General features: G+C 38.0%; 1 protein-coding gene across 3 annotated transcripts in view; it reads left to right on the plus strand.

Annotated features, from left to right (window-relative positions):
- Nucleotides 1-23,419, plus strand: part of fars2.L (phenylalanyl-tRNA synthetase 2, mitochondrial L homeolog) — a 195,659-nt gene that overhangs the window by 119,862 nt on the left and 52,378 nt on the right. For 2 of the 3 annotated variants that reach the window (XM_018267760.2, XM_018267758.2), the window contains 2 exons: nt 8,804-8,964; nt 22,975-23,126. In XM_018267760.2, coding sequence (XP_018123249.1) covers nt 8,804-8,964; nt 22,975-23,126 — 313 coding nt within the window. The remainder of the gene's footprint in view (nt 1-8,803; nt 8,965-22,974; nt 23,127-23,419) is intronic. The other variant, XM_018267761.2, reaches the window with a different exon arrangement.

A 23,419-nucleotide genomic window follows, 5' to 3' on the forward strand; every position in this document is an offset into this window, starting at 1 on the left:
TAACCGCCCGGAGACACATAGTAGGCGAAACATAGTCATCCCATATGTAGCTGGAGTGTCAGAGAAACTCAGGAGGATTTTCAACAAACACCATGTCCCTTTGTTTTTCAAACCTAGCAACACACTGAGACCAAAACTGGTACACCCAAAGGATCAAACACCAAAATAAAAACAAAGCAATGTGGTATACGGAGTCCAGTGTAGCGAGGAGTGCGCAGATCTATACATTGGGGAGACAAAACAACTGCTCTCCAAGCGAATGGCTCAGCACAGGAGGGAGAACTCTACAGGGCAAAACTCAGCTGTCTTTCTACACCTTAAAGACAAGGGACACTCCTTTGAAGACAGCAAGGTCCAAATCTTGGATAAAGAAGACCGCTGGTTTGAACGAGGCGTGAAAGAGGCGATTCATGTCAAGGTGGAGAGACCATCTCTGAACAGAGGTGGGGGCCTTCGACACCACCTGTCTGCTACATACAAAGCTGTGCTAACATCTGTACCCCGGCGGATTCAGAACACTTCACACATCCATTCATGCAACTCTCACAAGTAACACCTGTATCTAGGAGTTGCATGACACATTGGATAATCCTATCACAACTACACAGAATCAACACCTCTGTGAGTTTCTTCAGATGTCACCTCTTTGAAGAATTACAATGTGCCATTGTAAATGGATTAGTGGAAGAGTTTATATGCCGAGAACTTCCCACACCAGTCAGTTGAACTGAAGAAGCTGCTCGGATGAGTAGTGAAACGTCTAAATTGATTACTCAGCAAGTCCAGTTGTTTTTAGATTGACCTATACTAGATATACTATGACCTGGATGAATAAAAATCTTCATAGTCATAAACAAAACAAAGCGTACCTCAGAAATGTAAAATATCAGACAGAAAACAGTAGTCCCAGTACAGGCAACTGGTCAGGACAGGCTGCAATCAAACAAGTCAAGACCATTACTGAAGTCAATGGCAGGTTGATTTCTGCAGTCAGCAGTAGAATCACTGCCACTTAAGCTGGCCATAGGCGATTCGTACGATTTTCGGACCGTGTGTGTAGAGTCCCGACATTTTTCGTCCGGCGGAGATTGTCGTTTGGTTGATCGGACAGATTAAAAGATTACTGCTGACTTCAGGTAATATCTCTGCATGTATTGCCAATCATACGATTTTCAGAGGGAGACTGTCACTAGCTTTTGTTGGAAATAACTGTTGTACAATTGCTGTCAGGGATAGAACATCGGCTGATCTGTTCTTTTGTACTTTATTTGATCGGAATGGTTAGTGGCAGGTCGGGAAATGGGGAAGTCTGAGTTGCAAGATCAGTTCCAGAGGCCAGGACAGACAGATCTAGAGGCCAGCGCTGGCAATATGAGAACTGCAGGTTTAGGCTTTATCAAAGGAGAGCAGGCTGTCGCTGAAACAGGCAGAGGCAGCTGTTGGGGAGCCAGCACTGGAACAGACAGAGGCAATTGTCAGGGAGCTGGCTCTGGCAGAGTCGGAGTTGGGGAGTAGGAAGCACTTATGGGTATCTGGAGTTGGATTCACCAAAAATGTTCTAAACCATAATAACTTTAAATACAATCACTGAAAACAATCAAATCAGATTTAAGAGCTTCTATGAAGGAGGATATGGCAGATGCAATTCTGTTTCTAAGGACAATACTATGGTTAATTTTGGCTTGTATTTAACAGCTATTCTACATCTATATGCCCTGTTCAATTAATATACAAGTTGTTTTAGGTTTTCCAATTGTTATTGGTTTATGTAGTTTAACTTTGATTTTGTTTTAGAATTACCAAAGGATATGGATTATATTTTTGAGCTTTGGCAGTGATAAAATGGTTTGTATGTTGTGTACTTAATTAACATATAAGTAATTAAAATATAATATACTGTTAGCATGCACTGGTAAAAGTTGTGTGTTTGCTTCAGAAGGACTACTATAGGGTATATAAATAAGCTCCTGTGTAGCCACGGGGGCAACCATTCAAGCTGGAAAAAAGGAGAAAAGGCAGAGGTTACATAGCACATAACAGATAATTGTGTTATCTGCTGTATATCCTGTGCCTTTTCTCCTTTATTCCAGCTTGAATGGCTGCCCCCATGGTTTTAACAGTGCAGAGCAACAGTATATTATATTTTAATTACTTTGATACACTTTCAGTTTTTAGTGTTACTGTTTCTTTAAAAGTCGGAGGTACCATAAACTGAGGAGTCAAAGTTCAAGGATTTATGTACCGACTCCACAGCCCTGGGCACTGGAATAAACAGCTGTCGAGGTGCTGACACAGGATGAGGCGAACATCAGGGAGTTGGCACAGGATAAGGCTGCTGCTTTGGGCCAAGTCTCTGGAGGATTGGCAGGGGGCCAAGCCATGGAAATGGAAAATGACCAAGTCGCTGAAGAGCTAGCACCACAAAAATCTGCTGGAGGGGAACCGGCCCCAGAGAAGGTACTGGAGGATGGGCAGCTGGCCCTAGAGCAGGTACTGGAGACTGGGCAGCTGACCCTGCAGAAAAGAGGTTTTCATGAATTATCTATAAATACCCAATGAAATGTGTTTTCATTAAAAATAAAAACAGGGATTTTCCTAGAAGTGTGCATTCTTGTCTATGGCCTATTCTGTCAAGTCCTGAGCTTTATCCTCTAGAAGCAGCAAGGTAATTAGTATACTTTTCATGCAGATGGGAGACTACTGAAAAAATGACTTGTTTGCAAGTCCTTTGCTTAGGATCAGCAAATCCCAGAACAAGTCCTTTGCCTAGCATACTATTTGATTACAGGGAGCCGTTCACCAGAGTGTTGTAGTTCTGCTACATGTAGCACAGTAAAGCTTGCAGCAGGCTCCTTATGGTTAGACTGGATCATTCTGTCAGAAAGGCTTTTTGTACTATTAGACATGAATCATCTTTTAACAGGTATTTAAGACTATTAATGCAAACCAATACCTCAGAAATGTAAAGAATCAGTCCAAATCCAAACTATTAGTCCAATATCAAAACCAGGGAGTCAGAACATAGGGGGCAAGGACAGGGCAAGATCTGACCTACAGTACAAGATTCAGGATAAACAAAAAGGAACAGAAAATTGTGGCTTGGACAAAGTAGAAGGGCTAATGATCCAGCACAGGGTGTTGGAGGAGGCATGCTTAAAGGGATACTGTCATGGGAAAACATGTTTGTTTCAAAACACATCAGTTAACAGTGCTGCGCCAGCAGAATTCTGCAATGAAATTCCTTTTTTCAAAAGAGCAAACAGATTTTTTTTATATTTAATCTTGAAATCTGACATGAGGCTATACATATTGCCAGATTCCCAGCTGCCCCAAGTCATGTGACGTGCACTGATAAACTACAGTCAGTCTTTACTGCCACACTGCAAGTTGGAGTGATATCACCCCCTCCCCAGCAGCCCATCAGCAGAATAATGGCAAGATAACCAGATAACAGCTCCCTGACACAAGATAACATCTCCTTGGTAGTTATAAGAACAGCACTCAAGAGTAAAAATCCATGTCCCACTGTGACACCTTCAGTTACATTGAGTAGGAGAAACAAATAGCCTGTCAGAAAACAGTTCCATAGTGCAGCACTGGCTCTTTCTAAAAGCACATGATGGCTGTGTACACACCAATATTACAACTAAAAAAATACACTTGTGTTAGGATTTAGATTTACATGATATAATGAAATATTTGCAGTGTAAACAGTGTAATTTAGAAATAAAAACAAAATCATAAAAATCATGACAGAATCCCTTTAAATTACTCCTTAACCGGGCTATTGTTTGCAGATAGATGGGCATGAGGGCATGGGCTAGGAAATACAGACCAGAGAAAAGACATACATCTGCAATGCCTCCTGTGACTCAACCTGGAGGTGCCACAGTTAGGCAGTTCCTGACACTTACTGCCACAGAGTAAAGCCTGCCATTAATTAAAGCTGCTTTATGTGCCATTTTATATAAGGTGTGCTAATTATAATGTTTAACACATTTATATTGATTTTTATTTAGCATACACTTTTTTGATGTGTTAACACAGGAGAACATATCCTGGTTTAACACTTTAATCAAATAATCCCAGTAAAGTAGTTGCTTTCAAGAACATATGGCCTATAGAGAGCACATATATGCAGTGTTTGGCTATATAATAACCGCCCATTCAGCACTTAAAATAATCCATCAATATACTCAGCAATACACCATTTAAGCCTATTTTAATGACTGTGCTGTCCGCATGTTTATGAAGGAAAGATGACCTATTAAGTCCTCTGAACATACAAAGGTGTCTGCTGAACAGTATAACGACCTTTTCCACTAGCTACTTCCGCAAACCAATTTGCAGCACACACAGCAGTTGTATTTTTACTGAAACATTGCATTTAATATACCATAGAGTACTGACAGGACTCAGAAACATAATAGCAGGTGTTCCCTCCTTATAACACACGTACAAATGCTATTTGTCTCACTTTTCAGTAGGCCATACACTGCAGAGTAAAAATATATGTAACATATACATACACAGACAGATGCTGCTTCTAGGACAAAGGACATGATACAACATAGACACAGGCAGATATGACAATCTGTCAAACTGACAGTGAAGAAATATCAGGTGGTAGACTGGCTGAATAAAATATTATACTGTTACAGATAAGGAGAAAAAAAGGATAATGAAATCTGTGGATACAATTCAGATACCTGCCATTATATTCACAGAAAAAAACATCATATTTGAACCCAACGTTGGCAAGTAAAAAAAATAGCAATGCTTGATTTGAATATAGCTTATTCCTGTATCTGTATCCTTTTTTCCCCATAGTAACATAATGGGAAACGTGTAAAGACAACCAAAAAACTGTAATTATAGTAAGTTTGGTCTTATAACAATTAAAGGAGTTCAAGGCTTGGACTGAGCCTCACCTCTCACTCAATATATGCTATGATATTCAAAGTTACAGTCTACTGAAGACCCACCCTTCTTAACTGTTTTTTTCTTCTCAAAACCCTATTCTTAAAAGTATGGCAGATTCCTATAGCCAAACACTATATATAAACATATGGTGGAGATTTGCACACCTCTGTGCTAAAGGAGACCAGATAATACAGAGATTGCAATGAGAAGCTGTTTGCAAGCCATTAAAGCGGACCTGTCACCTGGACATAAAAAGCTGTAAAATAAAAGTCCTTTTCAAATTAAACGTGAAATCCAAATTAGTTTTTTTAGTAAAGCATTCATAGCTGTTGTAAACTCTTTTAAAAATCTCAGCTGTGAATCAAATATTGCCTGCCCCTCCTCTATGCCTTAGGCTAGATTCCACCAGTAAGCCTGACACCTGTGTCTGTTGTCATGGTCACATTTTGGAGGGCTTGAACATTTATTTTTGAGATTATTGAAGTCTATACAATTCCACTTTAATCTAGTATCCTTCTTATGCCCGACTCATATATCAAGGTGTCGGATTTATGCTCCTATAGTCCTCCAGGGATATAAGATTCTCAGCCACGATGAGTAAGTCCCTCTTGGATTTGAATAAATACTTACTCAAATCGAGCCTGGCCCCGAAGTTCCCCCTGGGCCTGACTTGAACCAAACAGATTCTCTCAGGAAATTAACCAGAGAGGTATACGTTAATACAGAGGATTACAATACAGAGTATTAAATAATAGCTCACACGTCCTGAAAGCTTGTGAGGACGTTGGGGGACAATAAGCAATACAACAGATGACTATTTAACCATTTCTTCTTCTATGGGGCTGATCCAGAGGCATCCAATCATCATTTTTGTTTTAGCATAACTGTGTCACTATTTCCATCTTAGGGACAGACTCACAGTCTCAGTACAATAGCCGAATAAGGTGCATCTACTGTGTCAGCACAGTGTCCAGAATGGTATCTATGCTGTCGTTTCTGAAACTATATGTGTCTTTCTTGGCCTTGCACTATACTTGTTACATGAGACAACAGATGTATTCCTTGTTCTGTGCAAACATTCTTATAACAGAATGGCCTTTAACCTTGAGCTTCTTCTACAACACAGCAATTCTGTAACTATTGTTGTGTTCTATTATCTTTGTTCTTTGATAATAACCACTTATGGCTTAAATCTAAAACTCTGATATCTACACAAGGTTTCAGAGTTGAGAAGTGGAGCTCAGTGGTCTATAGCATATCAACTATTACCCAAGTGTATTTTTTCAGGATTTGATTAGATCCAGTAGCAATCAGGAATGTAGTCATATTTCCCTGATTCTCATCCTTAAACCTTGAAAATATTTTGATTTAGGTAACTTAGTCTTCTGTGGCATTTATCATAGTAGCTGTCTGCTTCTTGATCCATTCCGTTGGATTAATATACAGAGTTATCATGCAAATTATGGATTTTAGCATAATGCTGACTCACAAAATGAAGCTTAATCACTTCTGCATAAATATATGATTGACACATGTGTATCAATCTTTGTCCCCTAGGTCCTTCATTTCAGTACTTTTTCATTTAAAGAGGCATAAGGGACATGAGTAGTTATCTGTTCCGGCATTGTATCTAGGTTGCCTGGTGCATTTTTTTCTGGCAACATTTAGTAGTTTATATGAATCTTATGAATGCTTTAACTGCTGACAGGATACATCACCTAATAAAACACCAATTTCCATAGTTTCCTTCTTTGTTAGAACTTTGCAAGAAATCTAGCATCCTGATTATGAAGAAAAAAACAAAAAACCAAAAACAGAGCAATTTGTTTCAAGCTTCAACTTATTTATTTATTTACGAGTAACTTTATTCTGCAGTTAGTTGCAAATTTGTTTTTGAAATTGGATGTTGCAAATATAAAAGAAAACTCTCACCTCAAGTTATTAATAGAATAGCCACTTCTTAGCAAATTTAATTGGTCTTCATTTCTAAAAGTTTTTTTATTTACTTTCCTGTTGCTGTTTTTTTCCACATCCATTAAAAATATGGTGATGGACTACAGAGATTAGGGTATAACTACACAGATTATTTGTGTCGGATCCGACACTGGGCGACAAAACGCTTTCGTCAAAAGTCGGATGGTGTCTATCTGACACGATACGACTGTCTGATTTAGATGCAGCTTGCAGCATTTGCATCCAACAGTCGTGTCGGATCAACGCTGCAACACCATCCGACTTTTGTATTACTTGCCTTGTTTCCCGTCGCATCCAACATGGCAAGAGCATTTGTTGCCCAGAGTTGGATCCGACACAAACGCACAGAAATCGTCCGTGTAGTTCTACCCTAAAATGTATTTATTATGTCAAAGTTCCTCTCCTCTCAAGGACACACAAAGGTCCCTTTCAGAAAGACCTTATAATACTTCTGGTTTATATTTTTAACCGCATGTGTTTAGAAAACGGATCCGCACACACACTGGTTAATGCAGTCGGGGAGTATCCCCTTTTAATCAATCATTGATTGTTTCTCTGTATTACACATAAGGGTTACATTTCTTGTATTCCACATAAGGGTTAAATACTGTGGAAAGTTGCATGATGGGAATTGAAGGCGTGGGAAGTTGGGTTTAAATGAGTTACTGCACTAAGAATTGTATCCTGATGAAGGGTGGGTGTTGGTGTTCCCCCCCCCTAAATGTTGAATGTTTGGTGGCTGAATAAAAGGGGATACTCCCCGACTGCATTAACCAGTGTGTGTGTGCGGATCCGTTTTTTATACACATGCGTTGCTAAGTGACCCGGCCGGGTCAACGTAAGAAACGCACCACCAGTTGCAGAATTGGTGAACTACAGGTGTGCGGTAGGAGAAATTACATTATATTTTTAACCCCCATTTTTCTATGGATACAGAATGCATTCAAAGCCACAGAATTTTTTGAATCAGAATATGTTTTTAAAATATGAATTTTGTAACTTTTGTACCATTTTTTTAAATTGGTTAAAATTAGGGATGCACCGAATCCACTATTTTGGATTCGGCCGAACCCCCGAATCCTTTGTGAAAGATTTTTTTAAATTGGTTAAAATTAGGGATGCACCAAATCCACTATTTTGGATTCGGCCAAACCCCCGAATCCTTTGTGAACGATTCAGCTGATTACCGAACTGAATCTGAACCCTAATTTGCATATGCAAATTAGGGGTGGGAAGGGGAAAACAGTTTTTACTTCCTTGTTTTCTGACAAAAAAGTCACATGATTTCCCTCCACACCCCTAATTTGCATATGCAAATTAGGGTTCGGATTCGGTTCGGCCGGGCAGAAGGATTCGGCCGAATCCTGCTGAAAAAGGCCGAATCTCGAACCAAATCCTGGATTCGGTGCATCCCTAGTTAAAATAAATGAGTTTTAATTTCCAGCTCATGGTTTATAGTGGTAGCTCTCTTACATGCTTAGCAGGGGTTAAGCATCTGTTGCTGATAGGCAGCAACCTGGGTTACTGAGCTGCTACTGAGTAGCGTGAAAAAGGGAAAATTAAACTTAACAGATTCACAGAATGCAGTTATAAAAAAGTTATTATTCTTGGGATACTATTTGAAAATTATTAATTTTGTCAAGATAAACTGCACATCATCTTGGTCTCTAATTTATGAGCTGTCACTCTGAATAAGTTTAATCAAAGCTAGGAATTTTCAACATTTGAGGTCTGCTTTATTGATTACTTCTACAATCCTTTGTTTACATCAGGTTTAGACTGATCAGATGGCAATTACAGGCAGAATTCCATGTCTTTTTGAGTTGTCCTTTAGAAGCGTGATAGATGTTCTGTTTGAAATCTTCTGCACTAATCTCCTGGATTTTCGGCTTGTCTTTCATTATAGCTGGCGCACATGACAAAATTGGCTGGGCATTCGGACTTGGACTAGAAAGACTTGCCATGATTCTTTATGGTATTCCTGATATTCGCTTGTTCTGGAGTGAAAATGAGCTTTTCCTGAAACAGTTTCATGTGACTGACATCAACCAACAAATAACATTTCAGGTAAGCAGTGCAAACTTCCGGAATGGCCATTTACATGCTATATACCTGCGTTTAACATAACCTATTTTGTAGTGGACCCCAATCAATTCATGTTAGTGACTCTCAGGTCTCATGATTTGGTTTTGAATTAATTAAGAGATTTCTTCTGTATACTAATTAATTGAAGGGACTGATTAAATAATATTTGGAAAAACATTTTTAAGGTTCTTTTTCCTTTGTTACTGCTGTGAAAAAAAACTTGTTTTTATATATAATTTACAATTTGAAGGCCTTTCTTTCTCCAAACATGTAGATTCTGTTCTGTGCAAAACATTCTCATAGTCAGCTGGTTATTTACAAACAAATTATCCCATCATGAAATAATTTGCAGCTAAATTCGGCTGATTACGTAGAGTAGGGGCAGGTGGAGGGCTGAGCCCAGAGTGGTACCTACTCCTATGTTAAAAACCCCTACTGTATACTTTTATATACAATCTACTTATTGGTTGTTAGTACATGATCTGAGCTCCAATCAAACTAAGAGAGATGCATTGGCAATATGAAATCTTTGTGCTAGCTTCATTTTCCCACCTTTTCATCATGATGTTCCTATAAAGCTCTAAAATAAAGTTCCAGAAGAGTTATTGCAACAAACAATTATTCAATTAAAGAGAATAAAATGCTAAACAACTTCCCGTATCAAATAAAAAAATCTTTAATTTTAAATTTATTTGTAAAGGTAGTTGCAAATGAAAGCAAAAAAACTGGAACAAATATGGAGACTATCCTTCAATAACGCAGTCAAAGCTTTCCTGAATCTGTTGCACTGTTTGAAAATGAGAGGACAAGGTGCCATCCAACTAACCTGAACAACCTGGAGAGGTGTCTCTACTAAAATTCAAGTGTGGGGATTGTGTAGCATCTTTTTTTATGTTTTTCTAGCTTAAAATAATGTCATGTTGTTTAAGATTGCACACTAAATATTATAGTTGTTCTCTGTAAGTGTGGCAATTAGAGACATTAAAATAGATGTTGGTGCCGAAGGATTATATTTGCCCAAAGGCAAAGATACATTATATCATGTTAGCAAAGGCACAAGCTTGACAGGAGAAGAAAATACATCTTGTTTTACTGCATATTATAGAGGTAGAGTAGCATAGTATGACATTCATTAAAAGTTGTGATCATGTAACATAAATGCTAATAAATCATTTCAAATAATGCTAAAGAAGATGAACCGACATGCTCCATGCTTTTAATACAAACACAACTGTCATTATGTATTGCTTTATTCTGGAGAAGTTTGAATATTACCTCAAAAATATTGATTTCTTCTTAAATTTGCATGGGTTGAATACAATCTTGGCTTGTGTTTTATGCATAAATTAGTTTTTTTCTGTATATATTTTTTGTCTGGGCTCGCATAGATGTGTCAGTACCACTCAATCAAGGGGTATGGTACTTCATTGTTTGGATGACATCAGTGCCTTTTTTTGCCACTTCAACAAACCTTATAGTTTCTCCGAATATACCTTTTTAAGTGGCATAGCTATAGAGGAAGCAGCAGACCCCACAGTCTCAGGGGAGCCCGGACTCTTGGGTCTGCTTCTTCTATAGCTAATGAAAACCCCGTCCTCCCCAGCCGCTCTCTCTTACCTTGGCGAGGAAGGGGGAAGAAGTTGGATGGGAGTGGGCTGAGTCAGTGCGGGAAGTGGGCAGGGAGGAGTCAGGACTTGGGAGGGGGCATGGGAAGTGGGCTGTAGGATGGGGAGTGTGTCGGGCCCCTCTTAAGATTTTTTTGCAGGGGGCCCGGCACATTCTATGTACATATGCCACTTTGTAGAGCCTTTAGCCATATGTCAACCAAATAAGAGCCCGAAAAATGAACTTTCTGTGATCCACCAGTGCAGCCCTCCTACTACATCTATTGGAAATTGGTATTTGTGTTGTTTTTTCAACCTCAATTAAATGCACATTTTAATAGGGATCAAAGTGCGCTGGACCTCTCTTTTAAGTTTTTTTTTTGCAGGAGGCACCGCACACTCTAGTTATGTCACTGACTTCTTTGTGCATATACCACTTTGTAGAGCCTTTATCCATATGCCAACCGAATAAGAACTGGTGATCCACCAGTCCTACTACATGGGGAGGACTATTGGAAATTGGAATTTGTTTTTTCAACCTCAACTAAATGCACATTTTAAAAAGCATAAATGTCTACTTATCTATTAAAAGAACCGTAAATATAAAAATGCATAAAGGAAAACCTCAAAATAGTTTTCATATAACTTTTCATGCTATTGCAATCAATAAAAAATCCCTAAAACCTTGAAGTAAATTTTGATTTTAAAATTTAATAAGGACAGTGCCCACTGACTTCTACATGACTTAGCCTAGATGGAGAGGTTTTGTATTAGAGGTTTTTCGTGTTTTCTTACACTTAATTATCAAATTGTTTGTGGTTTAGAGTAATTATTCTAATATACGATTTTTGGGGGATTTTTGCTCTGTAATGATTGTTATTGAAAAACAAAAGACCACGATGCATAGCTCCAAAGGCTTTGGAACCATAACTATTTTGAATCACATTTGAAGTTCATGCAGCTGAAGGGCCGCAACCATATGGCAGTTTTGCAGTGTATGGTAATATAATATAGAATAGAGAACCAATATCTGTGATACTAACAACACCTTATATGGCCTGTGCCCATCCTTAGAAACAACACCTGTAGGTCAGCCATGAATACTTATTTTTTTGCTTTATTCTCAGTTCATTGTTCCATAGCAAGTCTGACATTCTGCAGTATTTCACAAGAGAAAAAAAATCTTTTGATTTGGTTCCTCGCTGCCTCCTCCTTCTCCTTGTCTAATGACACTGACATTTTGAGGGAGAGAAAGCTGCTTTTGATCTGATGTCAAGTGCTCACACCTTTTTCATCTCATGATAATTCCTCTGACATGTTTACTTGAAGTGCACAACAGATTCTCCTGTGACCGTGATCAGTGTTTAAAAGGATGAACACCAATTTCTAATGTGTATTTATTTACTGTGTCCATCATTTGTATTATATATATATCTATCTATATATATATATCTATCTATATATATATATATATATATATATATATATATATATATATATATATATATATATTCTTTAACTCTAAAGGAAACAACTGGTAACAGGATGGGAATATATACAGACATGAGATCCGTTATCCGGAAACCCGGTATTCAGAAAGCTCTGAATTACAGAAATGCCATCTCCTATAGATTCCATTTTATCCAACTAATCCGAATGTTTTTTCCCTCTGTAATAATAAAACAGTGCATTGTACATGATCCTAACTAAGATGTAATTAATTCTTATTGGAAGCAAAACCAGCTTATTGGATTTCTTTAATGTTTACATGATTTTCTAGTAGACTTAAGGTATGAAGATCCAAATTACAGAAAGATCCCTTATCCAGTAAACCCCCGGTCCCATACATTTTGTCTTCCTATTTGCTTCTAACAGCAATTCATGTAACACCATGTTCAGTATTTTGTTTAAGTATTACGCAAATATTAGTGCATCATTAAATCTCTAGTATACGCAACTAGATTTTTTTTTTCCATTGAGTAGAAAAATCAATTATTTACAGAATGTGAAAACATAGAAGTGCTGTGGTATGATAATACAATTTCACTTGCAACTCAATATAGATGGTTGTCATAGAAACAACTTCTGTGGTTAATAATGATTTTTGTGTGCAGTAGTTGTCATAAGATGAATAACGAATGCTTTTCCATTGCTTTCATTTATGTTTTGCAAGTCATTGGATTGATGGAAGTAATAATGTAAACATCCTCAGTGTAATATGTTCTTCCTGCAAAACTGATGCTTTGCACAGCAAATATCATCTTTTTCTTCAGGTGCCTATACCCCACAATCTGGACTTTTAATTCCAGTGTATTGCTTAGGTTATAAGGGACAGTTTTGGATTACTCGTACATGAGCACACATGTAATGAGCATCCATGGAGTGATAGGATTATAGGCGAAACATATAGCCACTGAAAGATTAGCATTGTAGCCTTTTCGTGTCAACAATGTCATTTTGTGCATTTGCTATAATGCTTGTAGGCTTATCACTTATAGCCCTCTAATCCTCATTGTAGATGTATATGTGCAATTTGCCCTAGTCTGATGGAAGCTGGGCTGTTTAGATAAATGAGCAAAACCAGTCTTGTGTGTGCTTTCTAGCCAATAGAAATGAAGTGTCAAATCAAATAAAGATAGTACTGTATAAGTATATTTTCGTGCAGGATAATATCTCCGCTGTTATGTGAAACACGATAAGAAAGACAGAATAATGTTTCTTGCAACCTGTTTTACGAACTACAACATTAACAAGGATTAATAGAAATCAGTAAATAAAATACAATGTGCATATTTTAAACCTTGCACTGCAAATATCACATTTAATTTGTGTTAAATGCAAGTAGATGTTTGGAAATGTTGTGCTTTTTCACTTAGACATTTAAGTTCATCCAGGAAAATGGTATATATGGATGGTATATATTTCTAAATTTGAGTTTGGATATATATGAGACTAATGGTCTCATATAACCGGTTTGGTAAGTTCATCCAGGAAAATGGTATATATGGATGGTATATATTTCTAAATTTGAGTTTGGATATATATGAGACTGATGGTCTCATATAACCGGTTTGGTAAGCCCCATGCCTTGCTAATGTGTCACTATGAAATATATATAGAGTTTTACTAGGAGATAGACATTTATCTCCTTTATCTTCTTCACAGCAAATACCAAGAGCAGTAAGGGGCAGATTAAAAAACATTTTGGTTAAAACTCAAAACTTCTAATTTAAAACCACCAACTCGAATTTTCAGAAATAACACACCATTCAAATTGTGAATAAAATCTAATTTATTAGAGTTTAAAAAAATTCCCATTACACTAAAATTCAAGCTTTGATAGCCAATGGCTATGGGATATACTAAACTATTGGCCTGTCTATAGCAAAATATCCTGCCAGATCCCAGAACACCTGAGCAGTTAGGCTTTACACGTAACAGACAATCTGTGAAAGCAATACACTCTGTTCTAGCAGCTATTAGAACCGATTCACAGAACAAAAAACTCTGAAACGTTATTTGTTAATAGGGACGCCAATAAGGAGTGATCGGGTATTCCACTCTAATTTGGTCAGTTTAGCAAAATTTTGACATTTTGGAACTTTGTTCATAAAGGCTGTCTCTATATTGGATTGCCTTTCCCAGGCCAAATCTATGTAAATGGGCACCTCTCCTCCCCATTCTTTGTTGCACGAGGTACTAGGCAGGGGTGCCCAATCTCTCCGCTACTATTTAACCTGGCACATGACCCCTTCCTGCCTATATTACTTGCCTCTCCAGCTTTTCAGGGGATACTGAATGCCTTTGCTGATTAAATTTTGTTTCCTATGACCAATCCATTAGAGGCAATTCCTATTCTCCTATCCAATATTGAATATGGCTAAAAATTACATATTATATATACAGAACTTATTGCACCAGCCTAAAGTTTCAGCTTCTCAATAGCATCAATGATCCAGGACTTAAAACGTGTCACAGGGGGTCACCATCTTGGAAAGTGTCTGCGACACACACATGCTCAGTGGGCTCTGAGCAGCTGTTAAGCAGTTAAAAGACAAGGAAAGTTAATATAAAGAAGTAGCTAGAAATGTTGTACATTATCTTTTGGGCTTATGTACCAGCCAAAGGCAACAACAGCTCTTTAGCAGGGAAAATCTGTGCCTCCAAAGATGCCCCAGTAGCTCCCCATCTTCTTTTCTGCTGATTCACTGTACATGCTCTGGGACCGACTCAAAATATACAGCACACATAGAATATAAATGTCACAGTTTAAGGCTGATTAGTAATTAATACAGATAATTGCCATCAGCATTTAATATTCCGCCCCATAGCATCAGCTTTTATTACAGACTAACCTAATTTTCTGCTTGATAATTTGCAACAACCCCCTAAGCTTAGCTTCTCAACAGCTGCTCAGAGCCCACTGTCACATACACTTACCAAGATGGTGACCCCCTGTGACAAGTTTGAAGTCCTGGATCATTGCTACTACTAAGAAGCTGAAATTTTAGGCTGGTGCAATAAGTTCATTATATAAAACATGGCATTTTTAGGTCTAGTCATTTTTAGGGTATGGTTCTCCTTTAAAGTTTGCAAATTATCAAACAGAAAATGAGGTTGGGCTGTAAAATAAGCTGATTCTACAAGGCTGATTATTAAATTCTGATGCTAGTTGCACTGGTTTCTGTGCTGCCATGTAGTAATTATCTGTATTAACTACTACCGTATATACCCGAGTATAAACCGAGTTTTTCAGCATCCAAAATGTGCTGAAAAAGTCTACCTCGGCTTATTCTCGGGTCAGCGGTACCAGACCCGAGTAGCTGAGATTGCAGTCACTTTTAATCATTCCTATACCAACAGTTTACTTAGGAAGAGACTGCAATATCCCACAATGCCCTCTGTTGGTTATATGAAAGAATAACAGTGCGCCCTCTGTTGGTTATATGAAAGAATAACAGTGACTGCAATATCACACAGCGCCATCTGTTGGTTATATGAAAGAATAACAGTGACTGCAATATCACACAGCACCCTCTGTTGGTTATATGAAAGAATAACAGTTACTGCAAAATCACACAGCGCCATCTGTTGGTTGTATGAAAGAATAACAGTGCGCCCTCTGTTGGTTATATGAAAGATTAACAGTGACTGCAATATCACACAGCGCCCTCTGTTGGTTATATGAAAGAATAACAGTGACTGCAATATCACACAGCACCCTCTGTTGGTTATATTAAAGAATAACAGTGACTGCAATATCACACAGCACCCTCTGTTGGTTATATGAAAGAATAACAGTGCGCCCTCTGTTGGTTATATGAAAGAATAACAGTGACTGCAATATCACACAGTGCCCTCTGTTGGTTATATTAAAGAATAACAGTGACTGCAATATCACACAGCACCCTCTGTTGGTTATATGAAAGAATAACAGTGCGCCCTCTGTTGGTTATATGAAAGAATAACAGTGACTGCAATATCACACAGCACCCTCTGTTGGTTATATGAAAGAATAACAGTGACTGCAATATCACACAGCGCCATCTGTTGGTTATATGAAAGAATAACAGTGACTGCAATATCACACAGCGCCATCTGTTGGTTATATGGAAGAATAACAGTGACTGCAATATCACACAGTGCCCTCTGTTGGTTAAATGAAAGATTAACAGTGACTGCAATATCACAGAGCGCCCTCTGTTGGTTATATGAAAGAATAACAGTGACTGCAATATCACACAGCGCCCTCTGTTGGTTATACAAAGATTAACAGTGATGGCAATATCAAACAGCACCCTCTGCACATGTTAGTGGGACAGTGGGACAATGCACACAGTAATCTGTTTGGCAATTCTCTGTCACCATCAACTTTGCAAAGAAGTCCAGTTGATCGCTGGGGGGGTCGCTTTTGCAGAATGTGCGCTGCTGGGAGACAGGGCTGTAGTTGTGTCTAGGCTTATACTAGAGTCAATAAGTTTTCCCAGTTTTCGTAGGTAAAATTAGGTACCTCGGCTTATACTCGGGTCGACTTATACTCGAGTATATACGGTAATCAGCCTTATATTGTGACCTTTATATTCTATGAACTGTATATTTTGAGTCATCCCCTAAGCTCAGTAAGCGTCAGTAGCACAGAGCATGTGCAGTGAATCAGGAGAAAAGAAGATGGGGAGCTACTGGTGTGTTTTCTGAACAAAGATTTTTAGTGAAGCAGAAATTAAATCAAATGTGAAAAACTGGCTGTGCAAAAATTTGTAATGTTGCTAATTTGAATGCATGTAACTGCTCAGTACTGATTAATGGCATTACCAAATTGGATTGATTAGCTTGTTACGCGTTACGCCTTGAACTTCATAGGCAGGTGTGTCCAATCATGAGAAAATGTATTTAAGGTTGCCAATTGCAAGCTGTGGTTCTGTTTGACTCTCTCAAGAGTGCCAGCATGGGATCCTCAAAAGATCTGAAAACAAAGATTGTTCAGTATCATGGTTTAGGGGAAGGCTACAAAAAGCTATCTCAGAGGTTTAAACTGACCATTTCAACTATAAGGAATGTAATCAGGAAATGGAAGGCCACAGGCACAGTTACTGTAAAACCCAGGTCTGGCAGGCCATGAAAAATACGGAAGCGGAGGATTGTGAGAATGGTTACAGACAACCCAAAGATCACCTCGAAAGAACTTTAAGAACATCTTGCTGCAGATGGTCAAAAAAAGAAACTTAATTTGAAACAACGTAGGTGGTTCTTCACAGTCAGGACAGTGAGGCTGTGGAATGCACTGCCGGGTGATGTTGTGATGGCTGATTTAGTTAATGCCTTTAAGAATGTCCTGGATGATTTTTTGGACAGACATAATATCAAAGGCTATTGTGATACTAAACTCTATAGTATAGATAATTAATGTGAAAATATGGAGGGCTGTGTGTATGTATGCTGGGTTTCATTTGGAGGGGTTGACCGTGATGGACTTTGTCTTTTTTCAACCCGATTTAACTATGTAACTATGTGTCTGTACATCGTTCTACAATTGAGCGCAATTTGCACAAAGAACATCTGTACGGCAGGGTGATGGCAAAGGGGCCCTTTCTCCACTCACACCACAAACAGTCGCTTGTTGTATGCAAAAGCTAATTTAGACAAACCACAGTCATTTTGGAGCAAAGTGCTTTGGACTGATGAGACAAAAATGTAGTTATTTGGTCATAACAAAAAACGATTTGCATGACGGAAGAACACCGCATTCCAAGAAAAACACCTGCTACCTACTGTCAAGTTTGGTGCAGGTTCCATCATGCTGTGGGGCTGTGTGGCTAGTTCAGGGACTGGGGCCCTTGTTAAAGTCAAGGGTCGGATGAATTCAACCCAATATCAACAAATTCTTCAGGATAATGTTCAGGCATCAGTCACAAATTTGAAGTTATGCAGGGGTTGGATATTCCAACAAGACAATGACCCTAAACACAGTTCGAAATCTACAAAGGCATTTATGAAGAGGGAGAAGTACAATGTTCTGGAGTCCCCCGACGTGAATATCATGAAAATCTATGGGATAATTAGAAGCAGGCTGTCCATCAAATTTAACTAAACTGAAGAGATTTTGTATGGACGAATTGTCAAAAATTCTGCCATCCAGAATCCAGACACTCATCAAAGGCTATAGGAGGTGTCTAGAAGCTGTTACATTTGCAAAATGAGGCTCAACTAAGTATTGATGTAATATCTCTGTTGGGGTGGCCAAATTTATGCACCTGTCTAATTTTGTTATGATGCATATTGCATATTTTCTTTTAATCCAATAATTTTGTCACTGCTGAAATACTACTGTTTCCATAAAGCATATGTTATATATTAAAAGGAAGTTGCTACCTTGTAAGCTCAGCCAATCATAAACAAAATTCCAAAGAATTAAGAGGGGTTCCCAAACTTTTTCATATGACTGTATTTACTGGTAAAGGGTTGTGGTTTCCTAGGGCTTGTACAGAACCCAAAAACATAATGTACAACATTTCTAGCCTACTTCTGTAGTTAAGCTTTAGTTCTCTTTTAAAACATGGTTATTGGTTGAGCAGCCAAACCCAAACCAAATATTATACAGTATTATCTGTATGTTTGTGGGCCGCTTTACATGTAATACATGTTAGTGGACCCATGCACAGTTCTTGCTATTAAGATTGCATATACCCCAAAACATATTTTTTCTAAGCTTTACATGAAAGCAGCAATTAGGTAGTCTATTCAGAGATCATTATTCCCCTTTAAATGTTCTGATTCTAGAGAGGAAGGAGTAGTCAGCGTCAGACTGGGGGACCCGGGCCACAGGGGCTTCTGCCTCAGCCCCTCATGGCATCCGCAAAGCCTCCTCTGCTCCTGCCTGCTCGAGCCCCAACCCCTTGTGACGGTGCCTGGGGCCGGTAGGGAGGTTGGAATCAGCAGCGGCAGGAAACAGGTTTGACTGTGCCGGGGCCTACTGGGATTTTTCCCGGTGTCCCATCGGCCCAGTCTGACCCTGGGAGTAGTGATGGGGAGTGAGTAAGGGGGAAACAAAACCACAACCCACACACTGCATAATAACAATTTTATTTCTTGAATTTTATTGCATTTTTATTGCGATATATTTCTGCTGTGATGCTTGGTTTTGGCTATAAATCAATCCATGCACAGCTAGACTATTTGAACTGAGATTATGACAATCAGCGTCACAAGGGTTGATTTACACACATTTAAATGGCTAAAGAGCAGTTGCCAAAAGCAGCTAATCAACAAGTAGTCTACTAGAAGTTAGACAATAATAGCAGTTACTTCTGGCATCTGCACTTGTGCAATTTACTGTAGCATCTATGTTTGTAAAGTGAGAGAGTGATGATTTTTTTGTGTTTTAATTTGCTTTGTAATGATTTTATTATTAAAAGGTTGTATTACTTGCTTTTGTCCATTAAAGTGTTTCACTATTATATTTTTAATTCTGGGGTCTCTACGTACCACATAGTTTTGCAATACTATGAATATCGAGTATCAAACAGACTTCTTGGATGTTTTATGTATTTTACACTGTAATATGCTCTTTGTATATAGGGAGCTCTCGTAGTTCTGCATCATGGCGTTCAAAAACCTGATACCTCACTTTTGGATACAGATGTATTATAAAATAGCAGCTTTGCCATAAATGGATTTACTTTCCTGGAACTTAGTACCAGCTGTGTACATTTCTGCTTCTGGTGTAACACTTTATATTCTTCTCACTGCTGTATTGTTATTTCATGCCACAAATACTTAATTGTCTAGGATTAGGATTATTATTGTCTAATTATAGTCTTTTAAAATACAATGTTTTTATACTATGCAATAGCCTTTGTATCCAATCACACATTTAGTGGATGGATATATATATCTGATAGAGTTATCTATCCTATTGAGATCCTCTATATTTCACTATGGCAGATAAAATTAAGACGGTCCTTTTGTCCTGGAGCACAATAGCTATTGCTTTTCGATGTCTTAAACATGTTTGCTGTCTAAATTTAGAACCAAATCTGATCCCTTCATGTTATGTGTCTAATACACTTTTCAACTAAAGACTATCCAGAAAATACTGGGGTTTTTTTCGGGATTTGGTTAAGAAGGAAGGATGAAAAACAAAATATAAATATATGACCCATTTTATGTGTAGATGGGAGCAGAAATATCTGCATATGATTTTTTTTCCCTTTTTTTATACCTCCTACCCCTTGAACATTTTAAATTGGAAGGGATAACAGAATGACCACCTTTAAGCTTCCTATATTACAGTGTTTCAGAAGAATTTGTTATGCCACATTAGAGATGAATTTTCAGGAATTGTATCCAGCAAAATATCTGGGGAATTTTCTTGCCCAAGCAGTTAAATTAATCCTGAGCAGACATTATTTTCTTTGCAAATGAACATAATGCACTTATTGCAATGCAGAACTTCATTTTATTTCCCCAGTGAAGCAAAACGATTTCAATATTGTAGAATCAGTCAGTATTACATTTTAATGTTTATCTGTTTTGTTTGTGTATTTCTGAAAATATATGGTTTATTTTGCTTGAGAGATACATTTTATAAATGAGTAGTAGTAGTGATGAACAAAATTTTTCGCAAAGTTTCACCACAAAAATTACACCCAAAATGGGTCGTGTCAAAAATTTGTTGTGCAATTTGTCGTGTGTCAAAAAAAAATTGTCACCCATAGACTTCAATGCAATTTTCGCTGTTTCGTTAATTTTTTGCCAAGCAAAACTGGTCAGATTGGCCCATCACTAGATCGCAGGATTACAGTAAATCTGTTTTTGCACATTGAGCAAAGTAATATTACCCTTAATTAATCAGGACAGAGCCTGGTTGAGTATAAAGAGATGTATAAACAGGCAAGAAGATCAGTTACACAGGGAGGTGATAAATGGGTAAAAATATTTGTTTCCCTGGAGGCAGGTTATTCATTTAGGTTCTTTTCTTGATTTAGCCTGTGTTTTTTCCCTACAGGTTTTGAGCTTGTGAACAGCATATAAAAGTAATCATTCAAAACATTTATTCTGCTTTTGCCTTCATTGGTTATTTTTTGGAGCTATGATCTGCAGCTTATTATTCAGCATGGCAGCCTGAGACAGTAGTATATGGCAGGCAGCCGTGTGTTTGGTAGTTCCCTCATATTGTTTAACATCTCTCTTGAAGAAAATGAATTCATTTGACAGGTTTATTCATAAAACAGGTTGTGAAATCCCTTTGATTTTGCTTTCTGGTTCACTGAGGATTTCATTAACTCAATGAATAGTGCATATGCCTTTGCAGATCCTTACGGAGACTTCTTCAAAATACAATTTCAGCATGTTTTTTCAGCCAGTTTTTTTTGGGTACTTAACTGAATCACGTTGTTTATACATATTATTTGCAAAAGGGAAAAACTGTGCTCACATTGAACATTTCTCAATTATAAAGCATGGGTCCAATGAGGGTGTGACAACATTATTCATACAGACTGAAAAATAAGTCCATTGCTCTTACCATATAGCTATATTAGAGCATAGAAAGAGGGTTAGTGTGATTTGCTATAAAAAAGGCCCTGCATCATTTTATTTTCTTAGTTCTGCTGGGCCTGATTTCTAATATAGCAGCTCTGTTGTAATAGTGCATTTGCTGAAATTAGTCTTTTCAAGTCGGGATTGGCTTAAACCTGAAGTAACTTAAGCTGTGTTTGTACAGCTAATTTTGGGTTAAAAATTAGATCAATCTTATATAACTAGTTCCTAGTTGATAGTAAATCTATGAGACAGAAATGGGCCTTTATAAAAAAATTTTTACTTTAATGTACAGTGAAGCAGAAAAACAAAACTTAGAACAAAGTAGCCAGGATTGTATAACTAATATCCCAGTCTCATACCTCCCGACATTTTAGAAATAGAAAAAGGGACAAAAAGACCATGCCCATTGCGTGACCACACCCCCGAATTTGTTACTGAAATGTCCCGACTCTCTTTGATCTCCTGCACTAAACAGTCAGAAACAAAGATACAAAGTGTATTGGCAGAGAGCCCAGAATACATACTTTTGTAACAATCTGAGATAAGCAGGTCTCTTGGGAGAACTTGTAATAACACAAGTAATGTAATAACACATAAAAACCACAAAATTCTGTTCAAACTTTAATAACCTGGCAAATTTTGTGGCTGCCCCTGAGGCCGCACTGTCCTGGGACCCCGGCCGTGCGGTCCTAGTGCCCGCCTGCACAACCCCCTACGGTGTGCCTGCACCGGAGAACTGGGGAACATTGCTCCCCGGTATGCGGCTGGGTGGCATGCCACCCCTATTATTCTGCCGCCGTGGGCCCGGGCCTTTGTGACCTCAGCACATATCCGCGCCTGGCTGTGTTTGGGTCTGGCATTTGAGAACAGCCTAATCAGGCTCACAGCCCAGTTTTATTTCGAAACATGCGTCTATATTTATGACAAATAATAACACAGATCTTACATAGTCCTCTGCTGACCATAAACAAATGTCATTCTGGCAGTCAATTCAAAATTGAAAGAGGACCTATATGTTGTTAAGAAAATGTACTACTGTATATATATATATATATATGTATATATATATATATATATATATATATATATATATATATATATATATATATAAATAGGCTTCAAGTAAAGCACTACAGTATTGTGCTGCCACAGGGAGATTTCTTACAACAATATGGTTGCAGGATAGATCCTTTTGAGTTTTGGATAGTGACTTTTCCATCTTCTTAGAACTGTGGGCATTAGTAGGGAGATAGGTGATCTCTAATACATATGTTCGGTTTGGTAGTCTCTATATACAGTTGTGCACCCCTAGCTGCCTAGAACTGACATGACTTTATTTCATTTGTAGCCTCTTAGCAAGTATCCATGTTTGACCAATGACATCTCGTTCTGGCTGCCTGAGGAGGGCTATTTGGAAAATGATTTCTATGATCTTGTTCGAAGTATTGGAGGAGACCTGGTTGAAAAAGTGACACTGGTTGATCAGTTCACACATCCAAAGTAAGTCCTTATTATTGCTACAACCAGTGTTTGTACATTTCTATTGACACTGTGCATGCCATGCTTTGACTAATTCATATACTTTAAAACAAGAGAGCAGTTGGAAGTTTTTTTCTGTCATTTTGATACTTTCCTTCGTTACTATTTACATAATGTTTATTCTCTTTAATTTTCATAAACTGCCATTCTTCCGTTTCCCTGTTGTCCCTGTGATAAAGTATAGCACTGTTGATTTTCACTTATTGGATAATGCATTTTACAGGTAATTTGTAATGTTAGAGCTCTGTCATAGG

The sequence above is a fragment of the Xenopus laevis genome, chromosome 6L (genome assembly GCF_017654675.1).
Source record: "Xenopus laevis strain J_2021 chromosome 6L, Xenopus_laevis_v10.1, whole genome shotgun sequence".
In the NCBI taxonomy this organism is placed as follows: Eukaryota; Metazoa; Chordata; class Amphibia; order Anura; family Pipidae; genus Xenopus; species Xenopus laevis.